This window comes from Pseudophryne corroboree, chromosome 11, assembly GCF_028390025.1.
Source record: "Pseudophryne corroboree isolate aPseCor3 chromosome 11, aPseCor3.hap2, whole genome shotgun sequence".
Taxonomy (NCBI): domain Eukaryota; kingdom Metazoa; phylum Chordata; class Amphibia; order Anura; family Myobatrachidae; genus Pseudophryne; species Pseudophryne corroboree.
The window spans coordinates 296,759,871-296,782,929 of NC_086454.1; the positions used below are offsets into that span (position 1 = coordinate 296,759,871).

Sequence of the window (23,059 nt, forward strand, 5' to 3'; positions counted from 1 at the left end):
CCTGGGTTCCAAAAAGACCTTGGAGGTGCTCCCTTTTAAGGGAGACATCCTATTTGGGGAGGATCTGAATAAAATTGTGACTGACTTGGCTACTGCTAAGACTGCGTGTCTCCCAAATACTAATCCTTCTGTACCACCTTTCATTCCTTTGGACCTCCAGGAAAAGCAAAGGGTCAGGTGTATCCGCAACAGAAAAAAAAAAAAAAAAACTACCCACACAGGTGTGACCCTCTGTAGGAAATCAGTAGCGCTGTCCCCACCATTTATCGGAGATAATCAATAAACGACTAAAAAATGGCAAATTGCTATTTAAATTTTAAAACATATAAATCATATTTTATTAACATATATTGCTGCAGCAAATTTGACATACATAAAAATGCATATTGTGTATAATGGATGCCTTTAATATAAATGCTCCATATACACAAATGTATATACTTAATTACTTTAAATCTCTGAGGCTTGGATTTTAATAAGCTGACTTCAAAATGTCCACATGAATTAGTGATAGACCAATGAGCTCGGCATTTACGGACACTGCTTGTATAAATATGTCCTTAATTAATTAATCTCCCGAAATGTCGAAGGACCCACTGGCAGTAACCACCACCTCCTGCCTGTTCTATACGATCACCGGCTTCTGGCTACGATAAAACAGCCAGTCCTCCTGCAATTGCGGTTAGCCACCAGCAGAGGGAGCCGGAGCACTGTGGACAGATTCTCGTGGATATTGTCTCCGGATATTCTGCAGTAAATGGACAAGCACCAGCAGAGGGAGTCTTTCCAATTGGGATGGTCCTAAACAGATTGTTCTAGAGAGGTGAATGAATAACTTATCGCCCATGGTAACTATCCATTCAAAGTGATACATGTGTGCACACATTTTTCGGGACATTAATTAATTAAGGACATATTTATACAAGCAGTGTCCGTAAATGCCGAGCTCATTGGTCTATCACTAATTCATGTGGACATTTTGAAGTCAGCTTATTAAAATCCAAGCCTCAGAGATTTAAAGTAATTAAGTATATACATTTGTGTATATGGAGCATTTATATTAAAGGCATCCATTATACACAATATGCATTTTTATGTATGTCAAATTTGCTGCAGCAATATATGTTAATAAAATATGATTTATATGTTTTAAAATTTAAATAGCAATTTGCCATTTTTTAGTCGTTTATTGATTATCTCCGATAAATGGTGGGGACAGCGCTACTGATTTCCTACAGAGGGTCACACCTGTGTGGGTAGTTTTTTTTGTGTTTTTTGTTCAGTATAGGGATTGCAATTATCCCTGTATCAGGAGCAGCAGTCTCCGCCATTGTCTAAAATCTCCTTGATCCAGTGGGTACTGGCGCCGGAGAGTGTATACTTCTGTCCACACAAAGGTTGGTGTGTGGACGGTTGTGTGCACATCCAGTATCATTTATTCTTTGATTTGATTGTATCCGCAACAGGCTCGTGCTTCCAAAACCACTAAGCCTAAATCTAAACAATCCTGGGCCGCCCGTCAGCCTGCTTCCAAACAAGACAAGCCAGCTGCATGACGGGGCGGGCCTCCCCCTGGGGGACCCTAGGGTGGGAGGCCGACTTCTGCAGTTCGCCCAGGCCTGGTTAAAGACCACTTCTGACGCCTGGGTGCGGGAAGTTGTCTCTCACGGGTATGCAGTCTCTTTCCAGAGACGTCCCCCTCGCCAGTTTTGCACAATGGTTATCCCTGCTGATCCGTTAAAGGTGCAAGCTCTGCACTTGGTTGTAGAATCCCTCCTGGATACAGGAGTGGTAGTGCCGGTACCTCTGTCTCAGAGTACCCTGTTTCTAGTTCCGAAGCCAAATGGGTCCTTCCAGCCTATACTCAACCTCAAAGCATTGAACAAGTTTGTTAGAGTATCCAAATTCTGTATGGAGAAACTGCGCTCTATAGTGCTGCCCATGGAACCCGAATTCTTTATGGTATCCCTGGACATACAGGATGCTTACCTGCACATAACAAATGCTATGTCGCATCAGCAATGTCTGTGGTTTGCTATTGGCAACCTACATTATCAATACCCAGGCACTGCCATTTGGATTGGCCACGGCCCCTCGGATCTTCACCAAGATCATGGCAGTGATGACTGCTCTTCTCCGCCGTCCGGGTATCAGGATCCTGCTGTATCTGGACGACTTGCTGATCCTGGGGAACTCCCAAGATGTTATCCTCAGTCATCTGGAACTGACAGTCCAATTCCTGCAAGCCCACGGGTGGCTCATTTAACTGGAATAAGTCCTCGCTGGTCCCTGCTCGGAGCTTGGTGCACCTGGGGGCGCTACTGGACACACACAACCAACATTTGTTTTTGTCTTCTGAGAAAATCCTGAAACTTCAGGACAGGATCAGATATTTCCTCTCTTGCCCAAGAGTGTCGATACACTCGGCGATGCAAGTACTAGGCCTCATGGTGTCTGCTTTCGACATGGTAGAGTACGCTCAATTTCATTCCCGCCCTCTGTAGAGGTTTATTCTTTCCAAGTGGGACGGCCTGCCTCATGGGATCAGGTCTCAAATGATCTCCTTGACTCCCGAGGTTCGTCTGTCACTGAGCTGGTGGCTACAGGACCAACAGTTGAGCAGTGGCCGTCCCTTTTGGATCTCCAACTGGGTCCTCCTGACAACAGATGCCAGTCTGCGGGGTTGGGTCGCGGTGTTGAAGCAACATTCTCTCCAGGGTCGGTGGACCATGGAAGAGTCTCTCCTCCCAATAAACATTCTGGATTTGCGGGCGGTGTTCAGTGCGTTGACACTGGCCCTGCCTCTAGTACAGAACATGCCTGTTCAAGTACAGTCGGACAATGCCACCACGGTGGTGTACATAAATCATCAAGGCGGCACTCGAAGCCGCATGGCAATGCTGGAAGTATCAAAAATCCTCCATTGGGGGGGAACGCCATCTGCCAGCAATATCGGCAGTGTTCATCCCCGGAGTCCTCAACTGGGAAGCGGATTTCCTCAGTCGTCAGGACGTTCACGCCGGAGAGTGGAATCCTCATCCAGAAGGCTTTCAACTCCTAGTGGACAAGTGGGGCCTACCAGATGTAGACCTGATGGCGTCTCGACACAATCACAAAGTTCAGGTCTTCGGATCAAGGACAAGGGATCCTCAAGCAGCGTTCGTGGACGCACTGGCAATTCCATGGAACTTTCGGCTGCCATAAGTGTTCCCTCCAGTGTCACTCCTGCCCAGGGTACTTCTGAAGTTCAAGCAAGAAAAAGGAATACTACTTCTAGACGCTCCAGCATAGCCCAGATGGCATTGGCTCTCAGACCTGCAGGGTCTATCGATAGAGCGTCCTCTTCTACTTCCTCAATGCCCAGACCTCCTTGTTCAGGGCCCTTGTGTCTACCCGGACCTGGCCAGACTGGCTTTGACGGCGTGGCTCTTGAAGCTTCACTCCTGAGGGCCAAGGGATACTCTGAGGCGGTTATCCAAACTGTTGAAGGCCTGCAAACCGGCTTCTGCATGGATTTATTATAGGGTCTGGAATTCTTATTTCACTTGGTGTGCTGCTAAGAATTATGATGCCTATTCGTTCAGAAACTCTAGGCTTTTGGCTTTTCTGCAACGAGGCCTAGATTTAAGCCTTCGTCTGGCCTCCCTCAAGGTTCATATATCTGCCTTGTCGGTGTAGTTTCAGAGGAAAATTGCGTCTATTCTTGTCGTCCACCCTTTCTGATTTTTCACCGTGACCGGGCAGTTCTTCGAACTCACCCTGTTTATCTACCTAAGGTGGTATCATCTTTTCATCTTAACCAAGAGATTGTGGTTCTGGCCTTTATCTCTTCTGGTTTGTCCTCCAAAGAGCGGTCTTTGGATGTGGTACGGGCTCTCCGTATTTACATAGAGAGGACTGCCTCCCTCAGTAGGTCAGATACCCTTTTTGTACTTTTCGGTTTACCCAAACATGGCTGGCCTTGTGAGTAAGCAGACCATGGCCAGATGGATTAGAATGGTGATTGCACAAGCCTATGTGCAGGCTGGTCTCCCAGCTCCTGTTGCTATCAAAGCCCATTCTACTCTGTCTGTTGGACTTTCTTAGGCGGCCCCCCGAGGCGCGTCCGCTGAACAATGGTGCAAGGCGGCTACGTGGTCCTGTGTGAACACGTTCATCAGGTTCTATGCCTTCGATACTTCCGCCTCCCAGGATGCTTCCTTTGGACGCCTGGTTCTTGTACCCGCTACAGTGCGTCCCCTCCCATGAGGAACTGCTTTAGGACATCCCCGATGTTATTCCCTGTGGAATACCAGTGTACCCCGCTGCAGAAAATGAGATTTATGGTATACTTACCATAGTTAAATCTCTTTCTACGAGGTACACTGGATTGCACAGGGCGCCCAACCTGACGTACTTAGCTTCTATGGGTTTGTATGGCATTAGCTGCTGGTCCCTTCTCCTGTCTGGGGAATGTGGTTCTATGTGACTAACATCTGCTGTCTCTTTTACCTGCTACTGCGTTGGACTGGTTAACAAAACTGAGCTCCAGTGCCTGGGGGTGGGGCTATAGAGGAGGCGGTGCAGTGCATCCTGGGAACAGTCCAAAGCTTTAGATTGTTGGTGCCTCGGATGAAGATCCAACTCTACACCCCAATGTTATTCTCTGTGGAATCCAGTGTACCTCGCAAAAAGAGATTTAACTATGGGAAGTCTACAATAAATCACCTTTTTTTTTAAATCATTTGACCTATGTATCCAGTGTTGTGCTCTGGTGATACCCAGCAGCGTGATCAGGTGAGCGCACATATCAGTTTGATCATTTTGTGTTACTTTATATTTCAGGTTGCAACAAACACTGAGACCAGCAAAAATGTTGGCAACGCCATCCTGTATGAAACGGTTCTAACAATTATGGACATAAAATCTGAAAGTGGCCTGCGGGTGTGTATCTTGGCAACCAATCCTGTGTAACCTCCTGCCCTGCTCTTCCTCCGGGTCTTGCTTTCTAATAACAGGCTGACTTCATTTCCTGTTTCCTTATCACCGCTCCCCCTTCTCCTGCATTGTATCCTCTTACACATGCTACCTATCTGCACTTTCTATACCGTTGAATATGATTGGAAGGCCATATTCTTTTTGGGTTACGTTTTAATGTGGCCTGGTGGAAGAGCTATGTGTTTGTGAGATTGCGTCAGGGATGTGCGTGTTTGGGAGGGGGCGGTTATCTTTGGTCTTGTGGCAGGGGGATGTCTGTGTCCGTGGGCAGTGTGTCTGTGTCCTGGCGGCTGGTGTTTGTATGTGTATCTCTGTGGGGACAGATTCCTGGGTCCTGGCGGCAGGGGTGGGTGTGTGTTCGAGAAGGGGCAGGTGTCTGTAGCTTAGTGCCTGTGACTGCGGGGGAGAGTGGCCTTGGCCTGGCAGCAGTGGTGTGAGTGTGGGGGCAGGTGTCTGTGTCCTGACGGCAGGGGTGTCTTAGTGTGTGTTTTGAAAGGGGCAGGGGTGCCTGTGGCCTGGTGGCAGAGGGGAGTGTGACTGCGGGGGAGGGGGCCTTGGCCTGGCAGCAGTGGTGTGAGTGTGGGGGCAGGTGTCTGTGTGTGTTTTGGAAGGGGCGGGTGTCTGTGCCCTGGAAGCTGCGGTGAGTGTTTCTAGGTGGGGGTGGGTGTTTGTCTGGCATGGGGTGGACGTCTGTGGCAGGGAAGGGACCGGGTCTGTGTTAGTGAATCTTAAGTAATAGGTTGTTCAGTGACAGCTAATATACATCTGACCCTGAATCTGTAGTCTGCTCTCTCATATCTCTGTGCTGACACCTTTGCTTCCCTTCCCTGGATTCCTCCCCTCATATTTTTCACGTCCTTATCGACAGGTTCTAGCCATCAATATCCTGGGACGGTTCTTATTAAATAACGATAAGAATATCCGGTAAGTGCCTGTCTAAGCATTGTCATAGATGATGATGATGATGATGATGATGACCACTGTATTGCTCTCAGTATTAATATCTTTATATCACAGGTATGTTGCTTTGACGTCACTACTTAAAACCGTACAGACCGACCACAATGCGGTACAGAGACACCGCAGCACCATTGTGGACTGTCTGAAGGATTTGGATGTATCTATTAAGAGGTAAGCGTTTCTCATATATTGGTGTCTAGAAATAGGATTTCTCATCCAATAAGAACTAGATGATGTGTCTAGACCAGGCATAGTGACCTTTAATTTTCCAACTTCTTAAGAAAATATAATGAAAGTGTGTCATGCTGGAACCTGTAGTTCATAAAACGCGTTGCTTTATCATTACATAAGATACAATTGTATCACAGCATTGAATAGTTACATGATTATAGAAAGCCCCATTAATGGCTCAGACTATGTTTCCCGTTCACGTAGAGGTTATTCTTCCTTTTAGGGGAAGGTAATGGCCGCAGAGGCCATATTGGTTCTATATCACAGAGGGTCTGGGATTGTGCGTGATGATTACTCAGTGATCCATCGACTGAATCGTTGTGTTGATTACAATAACCTGATCACATCCCATCCTCGTCACTGTTTGTGAAGCTGCGCTTTGTTCATCCCTCTGACACAGTATTCCTTTAACTGTTTGAATCCTAGGCGAGCTATGGAGCTCAGCTTCGCATTGGTAAATGGGAACAACATCCGCGGTATGATGAAAGAGCTGCTCTATTTCCTGGACTCGTGTGAACCAGAATTCAAAGCGGACTGCTCTTCAGGCATCTTCCTAGCAGCAGAAAAGTAAGTCACTGCTGGGCCACGTCCTCATTGGCCAGTTGTAGGGCACCGTCATGGCCTCACAGGCTTCCTTCCTTACTGCTTGTTGCACAGCTCCTTGCCATTCATTTCTTTCAGGTACGCCCCATCTAAGCGGTGGCACATAGACACAATTATGAGGGTCCTCACTACAGTAAGTAACTGACCATTTTGATCATTTGTAGCTTTATAATATTCTCTCATTTGATTCAGCGTATTTATTCACCACCACCACACACACACACACACACACACACACACACACACACACACACACACACACACACACACACACACACACACACACTCCTCAATGAGAAAATCTGCTTGTTTCAGACTGCCCAAAAGACTAGTACAGGTTGAGTATCCCATATGCAAATATTCCGAAATACGGAATTTTTTGAGTGAAACTGAGATAGTGAAACCTTTGTTTTCTGATGGCTCAATGTACACAAATTTTGTTTAATACACAAAATAATCTAAAATATTGTATTAAATGACCTTCAGGCTGTGTGTATATGAAACATAAATTAATTGTGTGTATGTGCACACACTTTGTTTAATGCACAAAGTTATTAAAAATATTGGCTAAAATGACCTTCAGGCTGTGTGTATAAGGTGTATATGTAACATAAATGCATTCTGTGCTTAGATTTAGGTCTCATCACCATGATATCTCATTATGGTATGTAATTATTCCAAAATACGGAAAAATCCGATATCCAAAATACCTCTGGTCCCAAGCATTTTGGATAAGGGATACTCAACCTGTGTTTTAGTTTGTAGACTACTAATGATTCTTGCTTCCATATCAAATTGGGGAACAGTAATGGTAACTGTACTGCAGGTGATTGGTTGCAATAGGCAATAAGACGCTGGCTTACGTTTTTATAAATTGTAGAAAACTTACTGTTACAAATTTAAGAGAGAGACATTTTTTTTTACACATTTTACTGACAGATTATCCTGCAATAGAAGAGCAGGGGGTATTCAACAGGCAGCCCTCCAGCTGCTGCCACAGTCTTGCTATTAGGACATGCTAAAACCAGCAAGGCATGCTGAGATGTGTAGTTCCACATGAATAAAAATAACAAAATAAACCTGCACAGTATGTATTTGATTGGCTCCAAATCTACAATATAGAATTCTAATAAACAAACTAAGATGAGCACTAGTTGTGTGTGTGTGTGTGTGTGTGTGTGTGTGTGTGTGTGTGTGTGTGTGTGTGTGTGTGTGTGTGTGTCACAACCAAATGCAGTTGGTTTTTCTAATTTTATAAACTGATAAACAAAACAAACTGTTTATGCTCCTTTTTTATTATTTGTGAGGTTTGTACAATGTGCAGCCTGCAGTCCTCCTGTGTTAGGCACTGTAGATATATGGCCGGTTCTTAGGTACATTTGCTGTCAAAAGTCACCGTTATCTGCCCCTATCTTACCTCCAGCCTTCAAGGTGTTCATCCAGCATATGATCTTTCAGTGGTTATTGCTGATGCCGTGTGCTGTATAGCAAGGGGGGTGGTCCTTTGATGCTGTCCGTTCGCCTCAGTTCTCTAGTCTCCAGCTGAGCTTGTGTCCTTGGTGAGCTCTGTGCTCCGAGTCTCCAGGCGGGCACTGATGACGTAGTGGCGAATCTCTGTCCCCAGTCCAACCTCCGATTGCTCTCTAGGGAACACTTATGGCCAGTTTGGTGTAATGTTATAGTGCCCGGCTGCTGTTAGGCGGATGTAGTTTACAGAGCTCTCTTAAACAGCCGACATTTTTTTGTTTTGTTTATCTGTTTTGAGAAATATTAAACTGGAAAAACAGTTGCATTTTGTTGGTATACACACACTTACTAGCACTCATCTTAGTTTGTGTATTAGAGTTCCACTTTAATTTCAAATACCACCTAGTTTAGAGGGAATCCGGTCTGAAGATCGACACTGTCTAGGTTGACAATGTTTAGGTCGACAGGGTCTGAAAGTCGACAGGGTTTCTAGGTCGACATGAGTTTTTCACATTTTTTTTCTTTTTTTTGAACTTTTCCATACTTGACGATCCACGTGGACTACGATTGGAACAGTAATCTGTGCCGAGCGAAGGACGGCGAGCCATGCGAGGGGACACGGTGCACTAATTGGGCTTCCCGGTCACTGTACAGAGAAAACGGCACCAAAAAAATGAAAAACTCATGTTGACCTTTTGACCTGTCAGCACATGTCGACATAAAAAAAAACCTGTCGACCTTCAGACCCTGTCGACCTAGTAACTGTTGACCTATAGTGGTCGTTCTAAACATTGTCGACCTAGACACTGCCTATTTGATGATCCACACCCGTTTAGTGTTTCAAAAATAAGATTTTAAACCTACCGGTAAATCTTATTCTCCTAGTCCGTAGAGGATGCTGGGGACTCCGTAAGGACCATGGGGTATAGACTGGCTCCGCAGGAGACATGGGCACTATAAAGAACTTTAGAATGGGTGTGCACTGGCTCCTCCCTCTATGCCCCTTCTCCAGACCTCAGTTAGAGAAACTGTGCCCAGAGGAGACGGACAGTACGAGGAAAGGATTTTTGTTAATCCAAGGGCAAGATTCATACCAGCCCACACCATCCACACCGTATAACCTGGAATATAGGCAACCAGTTAACAGTATGAACAAAACAGTATCAGCCAACGACTGATCTTAACTGTAACATAACCCTTATGTAAGCAATAACTATATACAAGTCATGCAGAAATATGTCCGCACTGGGACGGGCGCCCAGCATCCTCTACGGACTAGGAGAAAAAGATTTACCGGTAGGTTTAAAATCTTATTTTCTCTTACGTCCTAGAGGATGCTGGGGACTCCGTAAGGACCTTGGGGATTATACCAAAGCTCCAAACCGGGCGGGAGAGTGCGGATGACTCTGCAGCACCGATTGAGCAAACATAAGGTCCTCCTCAGCCAGGGTATCAAACTTATAGAATTTTGCAAGTGTGTTTGAACCCGACCAAGTAGCTGCTCGGCAAAGCTGTAGTGCCAAGACGCTTCGGGCAGCCATCCAAGAGGAGCCCACCTTCCTAGTGGAATGGGCCTTTACTGAATTTGGTAACTGCAATCCAGCCGTAGAATGAGCCTGCTGAATCGTGTTACATATCCAGCGAGCAATAGTCTGCTTAGAAGCAAGAGTGCCAACCTTGTTGGCTGCATACAGGATAAACAGTGCCTCTGTTTTCCTAACCCGAGCCGTCCTGGCTACGTAAATTTTTAAGGCCCTGACTACATCAAGGGATTTGGAATCCTCCAAGTCTCCCGTAGCCACAGGCACCACAATAGGTTGATTCATATGAAACGATGACACCACCTTAGGAAAAAAATTGAGGACGAGTCCTCAACTTTGCTCTATCCTCATGGAAAATGAGATAGGGGCTCTTATGAGATAAGGCCGCCAGTTCGGACACCCGCCTTGCAGATGCCAAGGCCAACAACATGACCACTTTCCAAGTGAGAAACTTTAATTCAACTGTTTGAAGAGGTTCAAACCAGTGAGATTTTAGGAACTGTAACACCACGTTAAGGTCCCATGGTGCCACTGGGGGCACAAAAGAAGGCTGGATGTGTAGCACTCCCTTTACAAAAGTTTGGACTTCTGGGAGAGAAGCCAATTCCTTCTGGAAGAATATAGATAGGGCCGAAATCTGTACCTTAATGGAGCCTAACTTTAAGCCCATATCCACTCCTGTCTGTAGAAAGTGGAGAAAACGGCCCAAGTGGAAATCTTCCGTAGGAGCACTCTTGGCTTCACACCAAGATACATACTTCCTCCAGATACAATGATAATGTTTCGCCGTCACTTCCTTCCTAGCCTTGATCAGAGTATGGATGACTTCTTCCGGAATACCCTTCCCCGCTAGGATTCGGTGTTCAACCGCCATGCCGTCAAACGTAACCGCGGTAAGTCTTGGAACACGCAGGGTCCCTGTTGCAACAGGTCCTCTCTGAGAGGAAGAGGCCACGGATCTTCTGTGAGCACCTCCTGAAGATCTGAATACCAGGCCCTTCGAGGCCAATCTGGAACAAGGAGTATTGTCTGTACTCTTTTTCGTCTTATGATTCTCAATATCTTTGAGATGAGAGGAAGAGGAGGGAACACATAGACCGACTGAAACACCCATGGTGTCACCAGGGCGTCCACCACTACTGCCTGAGGGGTCCCTTGACCTGGCACAATACCTCCGAAGCTTCTTGTTGAGGCGTGATGCCATCATGTCTATGTGAGGAAGTCCCCAAAGACTTATCTCTGCAAAGACTTCTTGATGAAGTCCCCACTCTCCTGGATGGAGATCGTGTCTGCTGAGGAAGTCTGCTTCCTAGTTGTCCACTCCCGGAATGAATACCGCTGACAGAGCGCTTACGTGATTTTCTGCCCAGCGCAGAATCCTGGTGGCTTCCGCCATTGCCACTCTGCTCCTTGTCCCGCCCTGGCGGTTTACATGAGCCACGGCTGTGACGTTGTCTGATTGAATCAGAACCGGTAGGTCGCGAAGAAGATTCTCCGCTTGTCGTAGGCCGTTGTATATGGCCCTTAATTCCAGTATGTTGATGTGTGGACAAGCCTCCTGGCTTGACCACAGTCCCTGAAAATTCCTTCCTTGTGTGACTGCTCCCCATCCTCGGAGGCTCGCGTCCGTAGCCACCAGAACCCAGTCCTGAATGCCGAACCTGCGACCTTCTAGAAGGTGAGCACTCTGCAGCCACCACAGGAGAGACACCCTGGCCCTGGGGGACAGGGTTATTTTCTGATGTATTTGAAGGTGGGACCCCGGACCACTTGTCCAGAAGGTCCCACTGAAAAGTCCTTGCATGAAACCTGCCGAAGGGGATGGCCTCGTAGGTCGCCACCATTTTCCCCAGTACTCGAGTGCATTAACTGACACTCTTTTTGGTTTTAACAGGTCTCTGACCATGTTCTGGAGTTCCTGGGCTTTTTCCATCGGGAGAAAAACCCTCTTTTGTTCTGTGTCCAGAATCATGCCTAAGAAAGACAGCCGAGTTGTTGGAACCAACTGTGACTTTGGTAGATTTAGGATCCAGCCATGTTGCTGCAGCACTCTCAGGGAGAGCGACACGCTTTTCTGCAACTGTTCCTTTGATCTCGCTTTTATCAGGAGATCGTCCAAGTACGGGATAATTGTGACTCCTTGCCTGCGCAGGAGTACCATCATTTCCGCCATTACCTTGGTGAAAACCCTCGGGGCCGTGGAAAGCCCAAACGGCAACGTCTGAAATTGTTAATGACAGTCCTGTACAGCGAATCTCGGGTACGCCTGATGAGGAAAAATGGGGTCATGAAAGGTATGCATCCTTTATGTCTAGTGACACCATAAAATCCCCACCCCCCTTCCAGGCTGGAGATCACTGCCTTGAGCGATTCCATCTTGAACTTGAACCTTTTTAAGTACAGGTTCAGGGATTTTAAGTTTAGAATGGGTCTGACCGAGCCATCCGGTTTCGGGACCACAAATAGGGTTGAATAGTACCCTTTTTCCCTGTTGTATTAAGGGAACCTTGATAATCACTTGCTGTAGACACAGCTTTTGAATTGCAGCTAAAACTATCTCCCTCTCTGGGGGAGATGTTGGTAAAGCCGATTTAAAGAATCGGCGGGGAGGCACGTCTTCGAATTCCAGCTTGTAGCCTTGGGATACAATTTCCATCGCCCAAGGATCCACGTCCGACTGAACGCAGACGTGGCCGAAGAGTCGAAGACGTGCCCCCACCGGAGCGGACTCTCTCAGTGGAGCCCCAGCGTCATGCGGTGGATTTAGTAGAAGCCGGGGAGGACTTCTGCTCCTGGGAACTAGCCGTAGCAGGCAGTTTTTTCCCTCTACCCTTACCTCTGGCGAGGAAGGAAGAGCCCCGACTTCTTCTGGACTTATGCGACCGAAAGGACTGCATCTGATACTGTGGCGTCTTCTTTTGCTGTGGGGGAACATAAGGCAAAAAAGTAGATTTACCCGCGGTAGCTGTGGAAACCAGGTCCGCGAGACCTTCCCCAAATAAAACCTCACCCTTGTAAGGTAAAACTTACATATGCCTCTTTGAGTCGGCATCACCCGTCCACTGGCTGGTCCACAGTGCTCGCCTATCAGAAATCGCCATGGCGTTGGCCCTTGAACCTAGTATGCCGACGTCTCTCTGAGCGTCCCTCATATATAAGACTGCGTCTTTGATGTGACCTAAGGTCAATAAAATGGTATCCCTATCTAGGGTATCAATATCAGCTGACAAGGTATCTGTCCAAGCTGCTACCGCGCTACAAACCCAAGCCGATGCTATTGCCGGTCTGAGCAAAGCACCCGTATGTGCATAAATTGATTTTAAAGTCGTTTCCTGTCTGCGATCAGCAGGATCCTTGAGGGCTGCCATGTCTGGAGACGGTAGCGCCACCTTCTTGGATAAGCGCGTCAAAGCCTTGTCTACCCTGGGCGAGGATTCCCACCGTACCCTGTCCTGTGCCGGGAAAGGATACGCCATAAGAATTCTTTTGGGAATCTGCAGTTTTTTGTCTGGAGTTTCCCAAGCTTTTTCAAATAAATGTGTTCAGCTCATGAGATGGGGGAAATGTCACCTCAGGTTTCTTTTCCTTAAACATGTGTACCCTCGTGTCAGGGACAGAAGAGGGGTCATCTGTGATATGCAAAACCTCTTTTATTGCAATAATCATATAATGAATACTTTTTGCCACCCTTGGGTGTAACCGTGCATCATCGTAGTCGACACTGGAATCCGTGTCGGTATCAGTGTCTGCTATTTGGGATAGGGGACGTTTTTGAGACCCTGAAGGGCCCTGTGACACAGTCAAAGCCATGGATTGACTCCCTGCTTTTTCCCTGGACTCTGCTTTGTCCATCCTTTTATGTAATAATGTCACATTTGCATTTAAAACATTCCACATGTCCAACCAATCAGGTGTCTGCGTTGCCGACGGAGACACCACAATCATCTGCTCGACTTCCTCCTTAGAAGAGCCTTCCGCTTCAGACATGCCGACACACTCGTACCGACACCCCCACACACAGGGATATTTATATGGAGACAGATCCCCAATAAGGCCCTTTGGAGAGACAGAGAGTATGCCAGCACACACCCAGCGCCAACTGACACTGGAAAAACCAATTCCCAGATAAATAGCGCTTTTATATAATTATGTGCATATAATACACCCACTGCGCCTTACAAGTGTCCCTCCCCCCCTCTTTTCTGCCCTGTGTCACCGTGTTCAGCAGGGGAGAGTCCGGGGAGCCAGCTTCTCTGCAGTGTTTGTGGAGAAAATGGCGCTGGTTAGTGCTGAGGGATCAAGCTTCGCCCACTCAGCGGCGGGCTTCGGTCCCGCTCGATTTTTTAAATACTGGCGGGGGATTTACTATATACAGCCCTCGGAGCCTATATATTCATTTTAGCCAGTCCTAGAGGTTTAAAATTGCTGCCCAGGGCGCCCTGCACCCATCGGTGCCTGCCGTGTGTGTTGTGTGTAGGAGCAATGGCACGCTGCGCGTTACCTCAGAGAAGATCTGAAGTCTTCTGCCGCCTTTGAAGTCTTCTTTCTTCTTATACTCACCCGGCTTCTATCTTCCAGCCCTGTGAGGAGGACGGCAGCGCGGCTCTGGGACGAACGGCGAGGGGAGACCTGCGTTCCGACTCCCTCTGGAGCTAATGGTGTCCAGTAGCCTAAGAAGCAGAGCCTAGCATTTAAGTAGGTCTGCTTCTCTCTCCTCAGTCCCACGATGCAGGGAGCCTGCTGCCAGCAGGACTCCCTGAAAATAAAAAACCTAACAAAATTCTTTCTTTCAGGGAAACTCAGGAGAGCTCCCCTGTAATGCAGCCAGTCTCCTCTGGGCACAGTATCAAACTGAGGTCTGGAGGAGGGGCATAGAGGGAGGAGCCAGTGCACACCCATTCTAAAGTTCTTTATAGTGCCCATGTCTCCTGCGGAGCCCGTCTATACCCCATGGTTCTTACGGAGTCCCCAGCATCCTCTAGGACGTAAGAGAAATAGAGTGTTTCCATTTTATTTTTTTAAGCAGTTTATTTGGTCCAGAAAAATATTTGAGCTTGTTATTAATACATTGTCCTACTGTGTTCCACCAAACTACAATGGTTAATTTCTTCTGGAAGTGAACCTAGGGCTGACACTTCAACAGTCCTTCCTTTTATTTTTCCTTTCCCTCCTCACTCTTTGTAGGCTGGAAGCTATGTACGTGATGACGCAGTCCCTAATCTTATCCAGCTGATCACAAACAGCGCAGAAATGCATGAATATACTGTACAGAAACTCTACAAGGCTATTCTGGATGACATCTCCCAGGTAAAGTGCCCGGTTCTACATCTTATGAATCTAGGTGTGGTAAATGTATACTTTGTGCTGTCAGTAACACGGTAATCCATCATCTGTTCAGAATACACCTCTGTCTACCAGAGGATCTGCAGTGTTGCTGTTCCCAAATGTTGCAAACAGCTTGCTGTCCACCCAGGCACCATTAGGTTAACATAATGTATTTGTATTAATTGCTTAATACAGGTTCTGGCGCTATGACTGTGCTGGTTCTCTAAGCTGCTATCATGGTGAGAGACAGTCAATCTCTCATATGACTGAAATTTACACAAAGAAAAATAAAAGATAGCGCTAACAATATTCTAAACACAGGTGTTTTCATAAAATAAATCACATTTATTTGATAATACTCAGCATGTATAAGTAAAATAGTTTTACACATATAAAACCATAAAATTTAGAGCCTCTATAGCCAGTCTCTGACCACCGACAATTGATGTATATAGGCACACCTATTGATAATGGTAATGTCCCTGTGACCGGTCACAATATCAACAGGATCCTTAATAATGATTTGCAGACGTATCCAATCTTGTGGTATAGTTACCAAAAATTCAGTGGATTGGCCGGGTATCCCACCTAGCGAAGGTCCAGAGGCTGTCAACGATCCGACACAGATGTTTGGTGGTTTTCCCTGTATTCATTTTCCACGTCCATAGATAGGAAATGTCCAGAAAGACAATGACTGTCAAGGTGTCCTGAAGGTGGCTTTAAAGTGTCAGGGTCAAGGCTGGTCCCCTTTTAAAGTGTCAGGGTCAAGGCTGGGGACCAGCCTTGACCCTGACACTTTAAAGCCACCTTCAGGACACCTTGACAGTCATTGTCTTTCTGGACATTTCCTATCTATGGACGTGGAAAATGAATACAGGGAAAACCACCAAACATCTGTGTCGGATCGGAGACAGCCTCTGGACCTTCGCTAGGTGGGATACCCGGCCAATCCACTGAATTTTTGGTAACTATACCACAAGATTGGATACGTCTGCAAATCATTATTAAGGATTCTGTTGATATTGTGACCGGTCACAGGGACATTACCATTATCAATAGGTGTGCCTATATACATCAATTGTCGGTGGTCAGAGACTGGCTATAGAGGCTCTAAATTTTATGGTTTTATATGTGTAAAACTATTTTACTTATACATGCTGAGTATTATCAAATAAATGTGATTTATTTTATGAAAACACCTGTTTTTAGAATATTGTTAGCGCTATCTTTTCCTTTTCTTTGTGTAACCATTAGGTTAACCATCACTGGCAAATATAGAACTAAGCGATTCGATGCCGAAATACCTGCCATTCAGGAAATACTCGCCAGCTGCCACCCATGACTTGCTTGTGTAACTGGTTTATTCCCCTGCTCATTACCAAAGGGTTAAAATCCAGTAATCCTTACACATATTTTACGTGCCCCACTCTGACCATTTATTTTATTTTTGACAGCTGCAGGTTCCCTATCTTTTCATCCAGCTCAGACTAGTTTAGTATGTTAATACAAGAAGGCGGACACATTGTGGCATTACTTGTTTACTTGAATTGAACACATGCAGTTCTCAGTGTGGCCACACGGTGGTGCTGCTTTCAAACAGTTTTCTGAGTGTGACCTTACTGTTCACTTTGCTGCTTTTGAATTGTATTTCTTTTTCCTGCAGCAACCCCTGGTCCAGGTGGCGTCCTGGTGTATAGGAGAGTATGGAGACCTGCTGGTATCAGGTCAATGTGAAGAGGAGGAGCCTATACAGGTACAGCGCGTTCCAGCTGTGAGATGAATGTTTTGGATGTTGGGGCAGTGTATAAATGAGGTCTTGTGTCTAAACAGGTAACAGAAGATGAGGTTCTGGATATTCTAGAGAGTATTCTGATCTCTAACATTTCCACCTCGGTTACACGAGGCTTCGCTCTGACGGCCATCATGAAAAACTCCACTAGATTCAACAGCACTGTCAAGTACGTACTGACCTTTAACCTGGGTGGAGGGAGTGCTGGGAGAAATAATTTATCTAGCCCAACTCTGCTTTTTAAAACAAAGCTCTGGGGGCTTTTCAAGCAACCGCTAACTCTAAAAGCTTCTTTACCTTTTGCAGCCGCATAAAGAAGGTGGTTTCTATTTATGGCAGCAGCATTGACGTTGAGTTGCAGCAAAGGGCTGTGGAATATAACGCTCTGTTCAAGAAGTACGACCACATGAGGTGAGATGGCAGCTGGGACGGAGCTGCAGCTTGTGCCCGTCACAGCCGCCCCTAATTCTCCGGAGACCGTTCTCACCACTTGTGCTTTCTAGGTCCGCACTTCTGGAGAGAATGCCCATAATGGAAAAGAGCATAACGAATGGACCAACAGACGTAGCTCAGACTAATGGAGAGACAGAACCTGGAATAATAGATACCAAGCCATTTCCATCCACTCAGCAGCCGGCCAGCCAGGTAACCTCTGGTTCCTAAACTTAAGACAGCCCCCTAACACAGTCTGCCCTTCCCAAAATCATGGTGAGTGTACCATTTGTGTATACAGAGGAAGCTGCACTCTAAAGGGCACATAGGGGTATATTCAATTCCTGTCGGATCCAACAGGTCAGTAGTCAATGCTTCAGCCAAACCCAACAAGTTTGGCACGTTCCTGACAATGGCAATCCAACTTTTATTAAAGTGGATTGACATTGTCGGAAACTGGGCTAAAACCTGTCTGGTTTGGCTGCGATTCCGACAATCCATGTGTTTTCCGACAAGTCAGGAATTCCCAACTTGTCGGAAAAAAACAGCCGGCATTGAATAGGTCGGAACCCCTTCCGACCTAAACCTGTTGGAAACTGCCGTCTTTCCGACAAGACGACAGTTTCTGGCAAGTATTGAAAACCCACATATAGATTGGTAAATGCTCAATTAGCTTAGTGATATCATTCAGGTGCTCGAAAGGAAGGGGTATTTCTGAGCAAGAAAAAAGGAATTGGATTCCCCAGCACCCTGGATGATAACAGTAACCAGATATAAATCCCACATGATAATATAATTCAGAGATCTTCGTTACACATATTTGCGCAAATGTGTGGTTAAGCCGCATCAAGGCCTCTCTGTATATTTGGGGTCCCTAGCGCTATATCTAGGTGCAGGGTGTGGCACCCCAAAACACCAGAATGAGCCAGAAAGCCCAGCGCGGCATACCAGTGTAAAAAACTATAGTGTTAATAAATTAGTATTTAGGAAGCCGAAGCTATAGAGAGGGTGATACAAACATGAAATGTAATTAAAATAGAGAAATAGTGTTAGAAAATTAATAAGTGAAAAGTGTTAATAGAATGTAAAGGTATGCCACACTAAAGCCATCCAGCTCAGCCAGTCCAGAGGCACCACACCTCACACCTCAATTACCCCATTCTGGGTCTAATATTAACCAGCAAGGAGCCACATGATAATGGCTCCTTACTAAAATATGTCTAAGCTAAGAGCTACCTACCTTGGAGCAACCCCATAATGCTCCATGTGGCATGTCAGGGCCTGCACCTCCTCCTAATGCAGGAACCTCTCTGCCTCTCACAACAGACATATAGATTGGTAAATGCTCAATTAGCTTAGTGATATCATTCAGGTGCTCGAAAGGTATTGAAAACCCCCCATAGTCATCAATTTACTCGTACAGTGACATCGCGCCGGCATCAGACACACCATCCCTAGCTAGTTGTTAGCGTGCGCTCTAATAACTGCGTGCAGGTGAAGGTCACCATTTAATCAGCCAAAACAACATAGCCTGAGAGATGAACAGGTGGCGACAATATGCCTCTTGCTGCCGAGTCATGCAGACTCATGAAGTTTTTCTTTTTGGAGTTTACTACATCTGTCTTCCATTTCCTCCCTTACAGGCCAATGATTTATTAGATTTGCTAGGAGGAAATGATATTTCGCTAGTTATACCTACTGCGCCACCTCCGAAGCAGTCCTCTGTGGGAGGAGAACTTCTAGATCTACTGGGTGATCTGAACCTTGGAGGTCAGTGCCTGTTCTAGGAATGTACCTTTGTCTTTAAAAATCAGCGTAGGCCAATGCTGTTTGTGTGGAATATATTTTTGTCACCACTGTTCTACAAAACGGCTAGCTAGTTCAGGAGAAATATGATTTTAAAATTGGTTTAGTTTTCTGTATCTTTTTAAATTTGTGATTGTTCTTCTCTGGCAGTCGCAGTAAACCATATACCTCCACAGAGACTGGTCCTGCTGCGTTGTCATGGTGTTGGCAGGATTCCCAATGTCTTGCTGCTGCTAGGAATCCTGCTTGTATTGTGTGACTTACATAGTGCAAAGTGATATGATGCCTGGCTCTTACAGCCACCAGGGGAAACTAGTTACAGCGAGGAAGTGGTGATGAACAGGAAAGCTGAAATTGATAGAGACTTCTATCACAGACAATACAAAAATAGAACACAGGGGGAGAACTTCCATATTCAGTAGACTGGTAGTTTTATGAAAGGCAAGATAATGAATGTGCATTATGATTTAATTACATAAAGACACATATTTGCCTGGGAATGTTGTATGTGTTTTCTAAATAGCATAAAGTGGGCTCATTAATTTGCTGTGCTGCATCCTGTTGCTCTGAAGGCCAGTAACGTTTCTTAAGAGATGGGATTACTGGCAAGAAATATGCTGTTTGCATTCAGCTGTACTACAGTACTTGCATGAAGCTGTTCCATGTTGTATTAGATGTCACAGAAAGAGTTCTACTGTTTAGTCTTATACCCCTTTTCCCCTAGCTCTAAAAACACGGGTAAATGCGCGGGGGCGCGCATTTACCCGTGTTTTTTTTCTAGTGGAAACGGCCCCCCCTGCAAATTCCCGGATCAAGTGATCCGGGAATCCTACCCGGGTAGCTGACCTGGTTGAACACGTGTTCAACCCGGTAAGCTGTGTAGTGTAAACGGAAGCCGTGTCGATGCGACACGGCTCCCGTTCACAGTGTATGGAAGGGTGGCGCTGGGAGATCATGTGATCTCCCAGCGCCGCCCCTGCCGTGTCACCAGCAGCGTCACCAACCCGGCAATATGCCGGGTTGGTGAGCGCAGTGTAGAAGGGGGCTCTAGCACGGGTTGCAGCCATGTCAGGCTCCTGGCTGCGACCCGTGCTAGCTATTGGAAAAGCGGTATTACTGACTGCAGCTCTGAAGGCTGTTGATACATGAATTAGTCTTTGAGGGGTTTTTATTTGACTTATTGTTCTTCAGTAAAGGAGTCTTTGTGCTAATTCATGTCCAATATGTGCCTAATAGCTGCTCCAGCACCAGTCGCCCAGATGCCTGCACATCAGCTCTTGCTAGACGGACTATCTGTGCAGCCTCTCTTCAATGATATTTCAGGTCAGTTTGCCATCTCCCTCTGGAAAGCTTTAATTGGGCTGAAAAGCGGAGCCTGTCAGAACCACTTACTTTCTGTTTCTCCAGGTATTCCACCTATCACCGCTTACAACAAGAATGGCCTGAAAATAGACTTTAGCTTTGAGAGATCCAGCACAAATGCCAGCGTGACTGTGATTACAACTCAGGCGTTCAACAGCACAGACAGCGAGATGACGGACTATGTGTTCCAGGCGGCAGTACCAAAGGTATGGCAGCAAAGGAACAGTGTCTTCACTGTCTGGATATTTGCTCTCATTATGTTTTAGGACTCCAGGCCAGAAATAATCACTTATTGGTTTATTTTTGTTTTAGACGTTCCAGCTGCAGCTCCTGTCCCCGAGCAGTAACGTCCTTCCGGCCTTTAATGCCGGAAGTGTCACACAGGTCATTAAAGTTCTAAACCCTCAGAAGGTAAGTGCAGCTACACACAGACTGTATTATGTATTTCCCGTGCCTTTTTCTGTTTTCTCGTTCGTTTACGCCTAGTCCTGTGTGTTTTATTTCCCTGCAGCAACAGCTGCGCATGCGGATCAAGCTGACGTATAATCATAAGGGCTCCGCCATGCAGGACCTCGCCGAAGTGAGCAACTTCCCCCCTCAGTCCTGGCAATAAAGACATTTGCTGTATCTGCACTCACACCCCCAACCCAAGATGAAGGAACTCTGGTCTTGAGCCTCTGCCCACTGGATTGCCAATGATTGCACTTTTGGGCCTTGGGGTAGGAGAAGAGGTTGAGGGGACATGCTGCAATTGAGTGAAACAACAAATGCAAGACAAGGACGCTGCTGCCTCTCCTTTCCTCAGCTCAGGAGGGGCAGCTGGGCCTCCTTCTACCCTTACCATTCCCGCCGGGAATTAGTTGATTTTCCCCTGAACGGATCTCTTGGGAATTTTTTTGTTTGTTCTTCTCCTACACCCAAAGCATCCCCCCCCCTCCTTCCCCCCAATCACCCTCTGTACATTCCTGCAGACCTTCTATTATTTTTATTTTTTTATGCTCGTACATCCACCATCTGCCCTTGGGCTCCTTTCGCGCTCTCTTTGGAATGGAGAGATATACCCTTGTTTTTACAATACCGTTAATACCCTGGGTCTAGGGATGAATGCTGCTCCCTTCATCTGAATGCACCTTTCTGTGGATTTAAACTTTTCCTTTCCACTGTGCCCAAAAGTGCAGCCTCACTCTAACGTAAGCTCCTGCGTCTGCCCCTTGGCACCTGGTAGTAGTTTCTGTGTACTACAGTTGTACCATTGCAATGAGCTGTGCCCAGGTTACAGTGCCTCCCACAGACATATTGTATGGTATAGGAAATAAGAGAAAGATTGCTCTTGAAGAGCAAGTATCCTGGAATTCTTGTCCTACTTGGATAGTATGGTAGATACGGCATTAATGGTACTGAAACTGTGACTTTCAGTAGTTAGTTTGTACAGATCTAAAGGAGGTGCCTACAGTATCCAAAATCCTTTTCCAGTTCGTTGCAGCTGCTACGTTCTTATTCATTTATAGGTCTCCTGTGCCTGCTGCGGAAATGGTAGAGCAGTTTCATGTCCCAAATGAAATTATTCTGTAAATAACGAGGGACCTGGCTCTGTATCCGCCATACCGGCTTCTTGGGTGGGGTCGTCGTTGGGAATGACCTGCCTTCTCCCACTTCTGCAAGCCCACCATTGAATTGAAGCCTGCAGGCCTTTAGATGGACATTATATTGGTTACACTGGTTAATGAGAAAATGAAAGAAGCTTGGAATACCCATTAAGAACAAACCGGCGGCGCCGCGGATGCAGGGAAGGAGGCGAGAGCCAATATGCTGAGTTTCCCCTCCAGGTATGGCCCCGTCTCTTTGGGCCTGGGCAGTCATTTTATTTGTCACTTGTTGGTACTTTTGTTTTTATTTTATTTTTGAGCCCTCCTGGCTCACCCTGTAAAGTCATCTATTTTTTTTTTCTCCTTTGCTGTTCCAGTAAGTTAAAATTTTCTTAAGATCCCCGTTGGCCTCATTGAAAGGAGCATTCAAATTCCGTCTGTGAGTGGGGTGGATAACGAACTGCTAATTATCACAGACTTATTTTTGAGATGTAAAAGCAAACTTGTAAAAATAAGTCATTGGGGAGAATTAAGGGTGTATACATTTTCATGGGTTACTTAGACTGCTGTGTATTATCGTCTTTTGGTTGAAACAAATTATGAAAAGTGACTAATAAAGAATAAAAAAATAAAAATCTCCTGACTTTTTGAATGTAGTATTCTGAAAATTCTAAATTTTGTATAGGGATTAATTCCGCAGTAAAATACACTGGTTTACTGTTTGTTTTTTGTGTTGTTTTTATTTCTTTTTAATGTACCACTATGTTAAAACTGCCATAATATCCCTTTAATCCATTATACCTATCATTTACACCGGTTCCGTGGCTGATTACAACCAGGTGAAATGCAGGCTCGAATTTCATGCGTGTCCCTCCCTGTGTTCCCTACCCTTAGGTGACATGCATGTATAATATAGAAAAATGGTTGTGGGGCAATAAAATGATGATATACAGGTTGAGTCTCCTGTATCTCAAATGCTT

General features: G+C 46.0%; 1 protein-coding gene across 2 annotated transcripts in view; it reads left to right on the top strand.

Annotated features, from left to right (window-relative positions):
- The window catches only part of AP1G1 (adaptor related protein complex 1 subunit gamma 1), a 192,159-nt gene extending 169,445 nt beyond the window's left edge, over positions 1-22,714 (top strand). Inside the window, exons 9-23 of one of the 2 annotated variants that reach the window (XM_063945487.1) lie at positions 4,825-4,923; positions 5,846-5,901; positions 5,995-6,108; positions 6,595-6,735; positions 6,850-6,904; positions 14,964-15,086; positions 16,768-16,857; positions 16,935-17,062; positions 17,200-17,304; positions 17,397-17,538; positions 18,969-19,095; positions 20,368-20,455; positions 20,549-20,699; positions 20,806-20,904; positions 21,005-22,714. In XM_063945487.1, the coding sequence (XP_063801557.1) occupies positions 4,825-4,923; positions 5,846-5,901; positions 5,995-6,108; positions 6,595-6,735; positions 6,850-6,904; positions 14,964-15,086; positions 16,768-16,857; positions 16,935-17,062; positions 17,200-17,304; positions 17,397-17,538; positions 18,969-19,095; positions 20,368-20,455; positions 20,549-20,699; positions 20,806-20,904; positions 21,005-21,106 (1,620 nt within the window). In that variant the 3' untranslated portion in view covers positions 21,107-22,714. Of the gene's footprint in view, positions 1-4,824; positions 4,924-5,845; positions 5,902-5,994; positions 6,109-6,594; positions 6,736-6,849; positions 6,905-14,963; positions 15,087-16,767; positions 16,858-16,934; positions 17,063-17,199; positions 17,305-17,396; positions 17,539-18,968; positions 19,096-20,367; positions 20,456-20,538; positions 20,700-20,805; positions 20,905-21,004 lie in introns of both variants that reach the window. The other variant, XM_063945486.1, reaches the window with a different exon arrangement.
- The last annotated feature ends 345 nt before the right edge of the window (positions 22,715-23,059 follow it).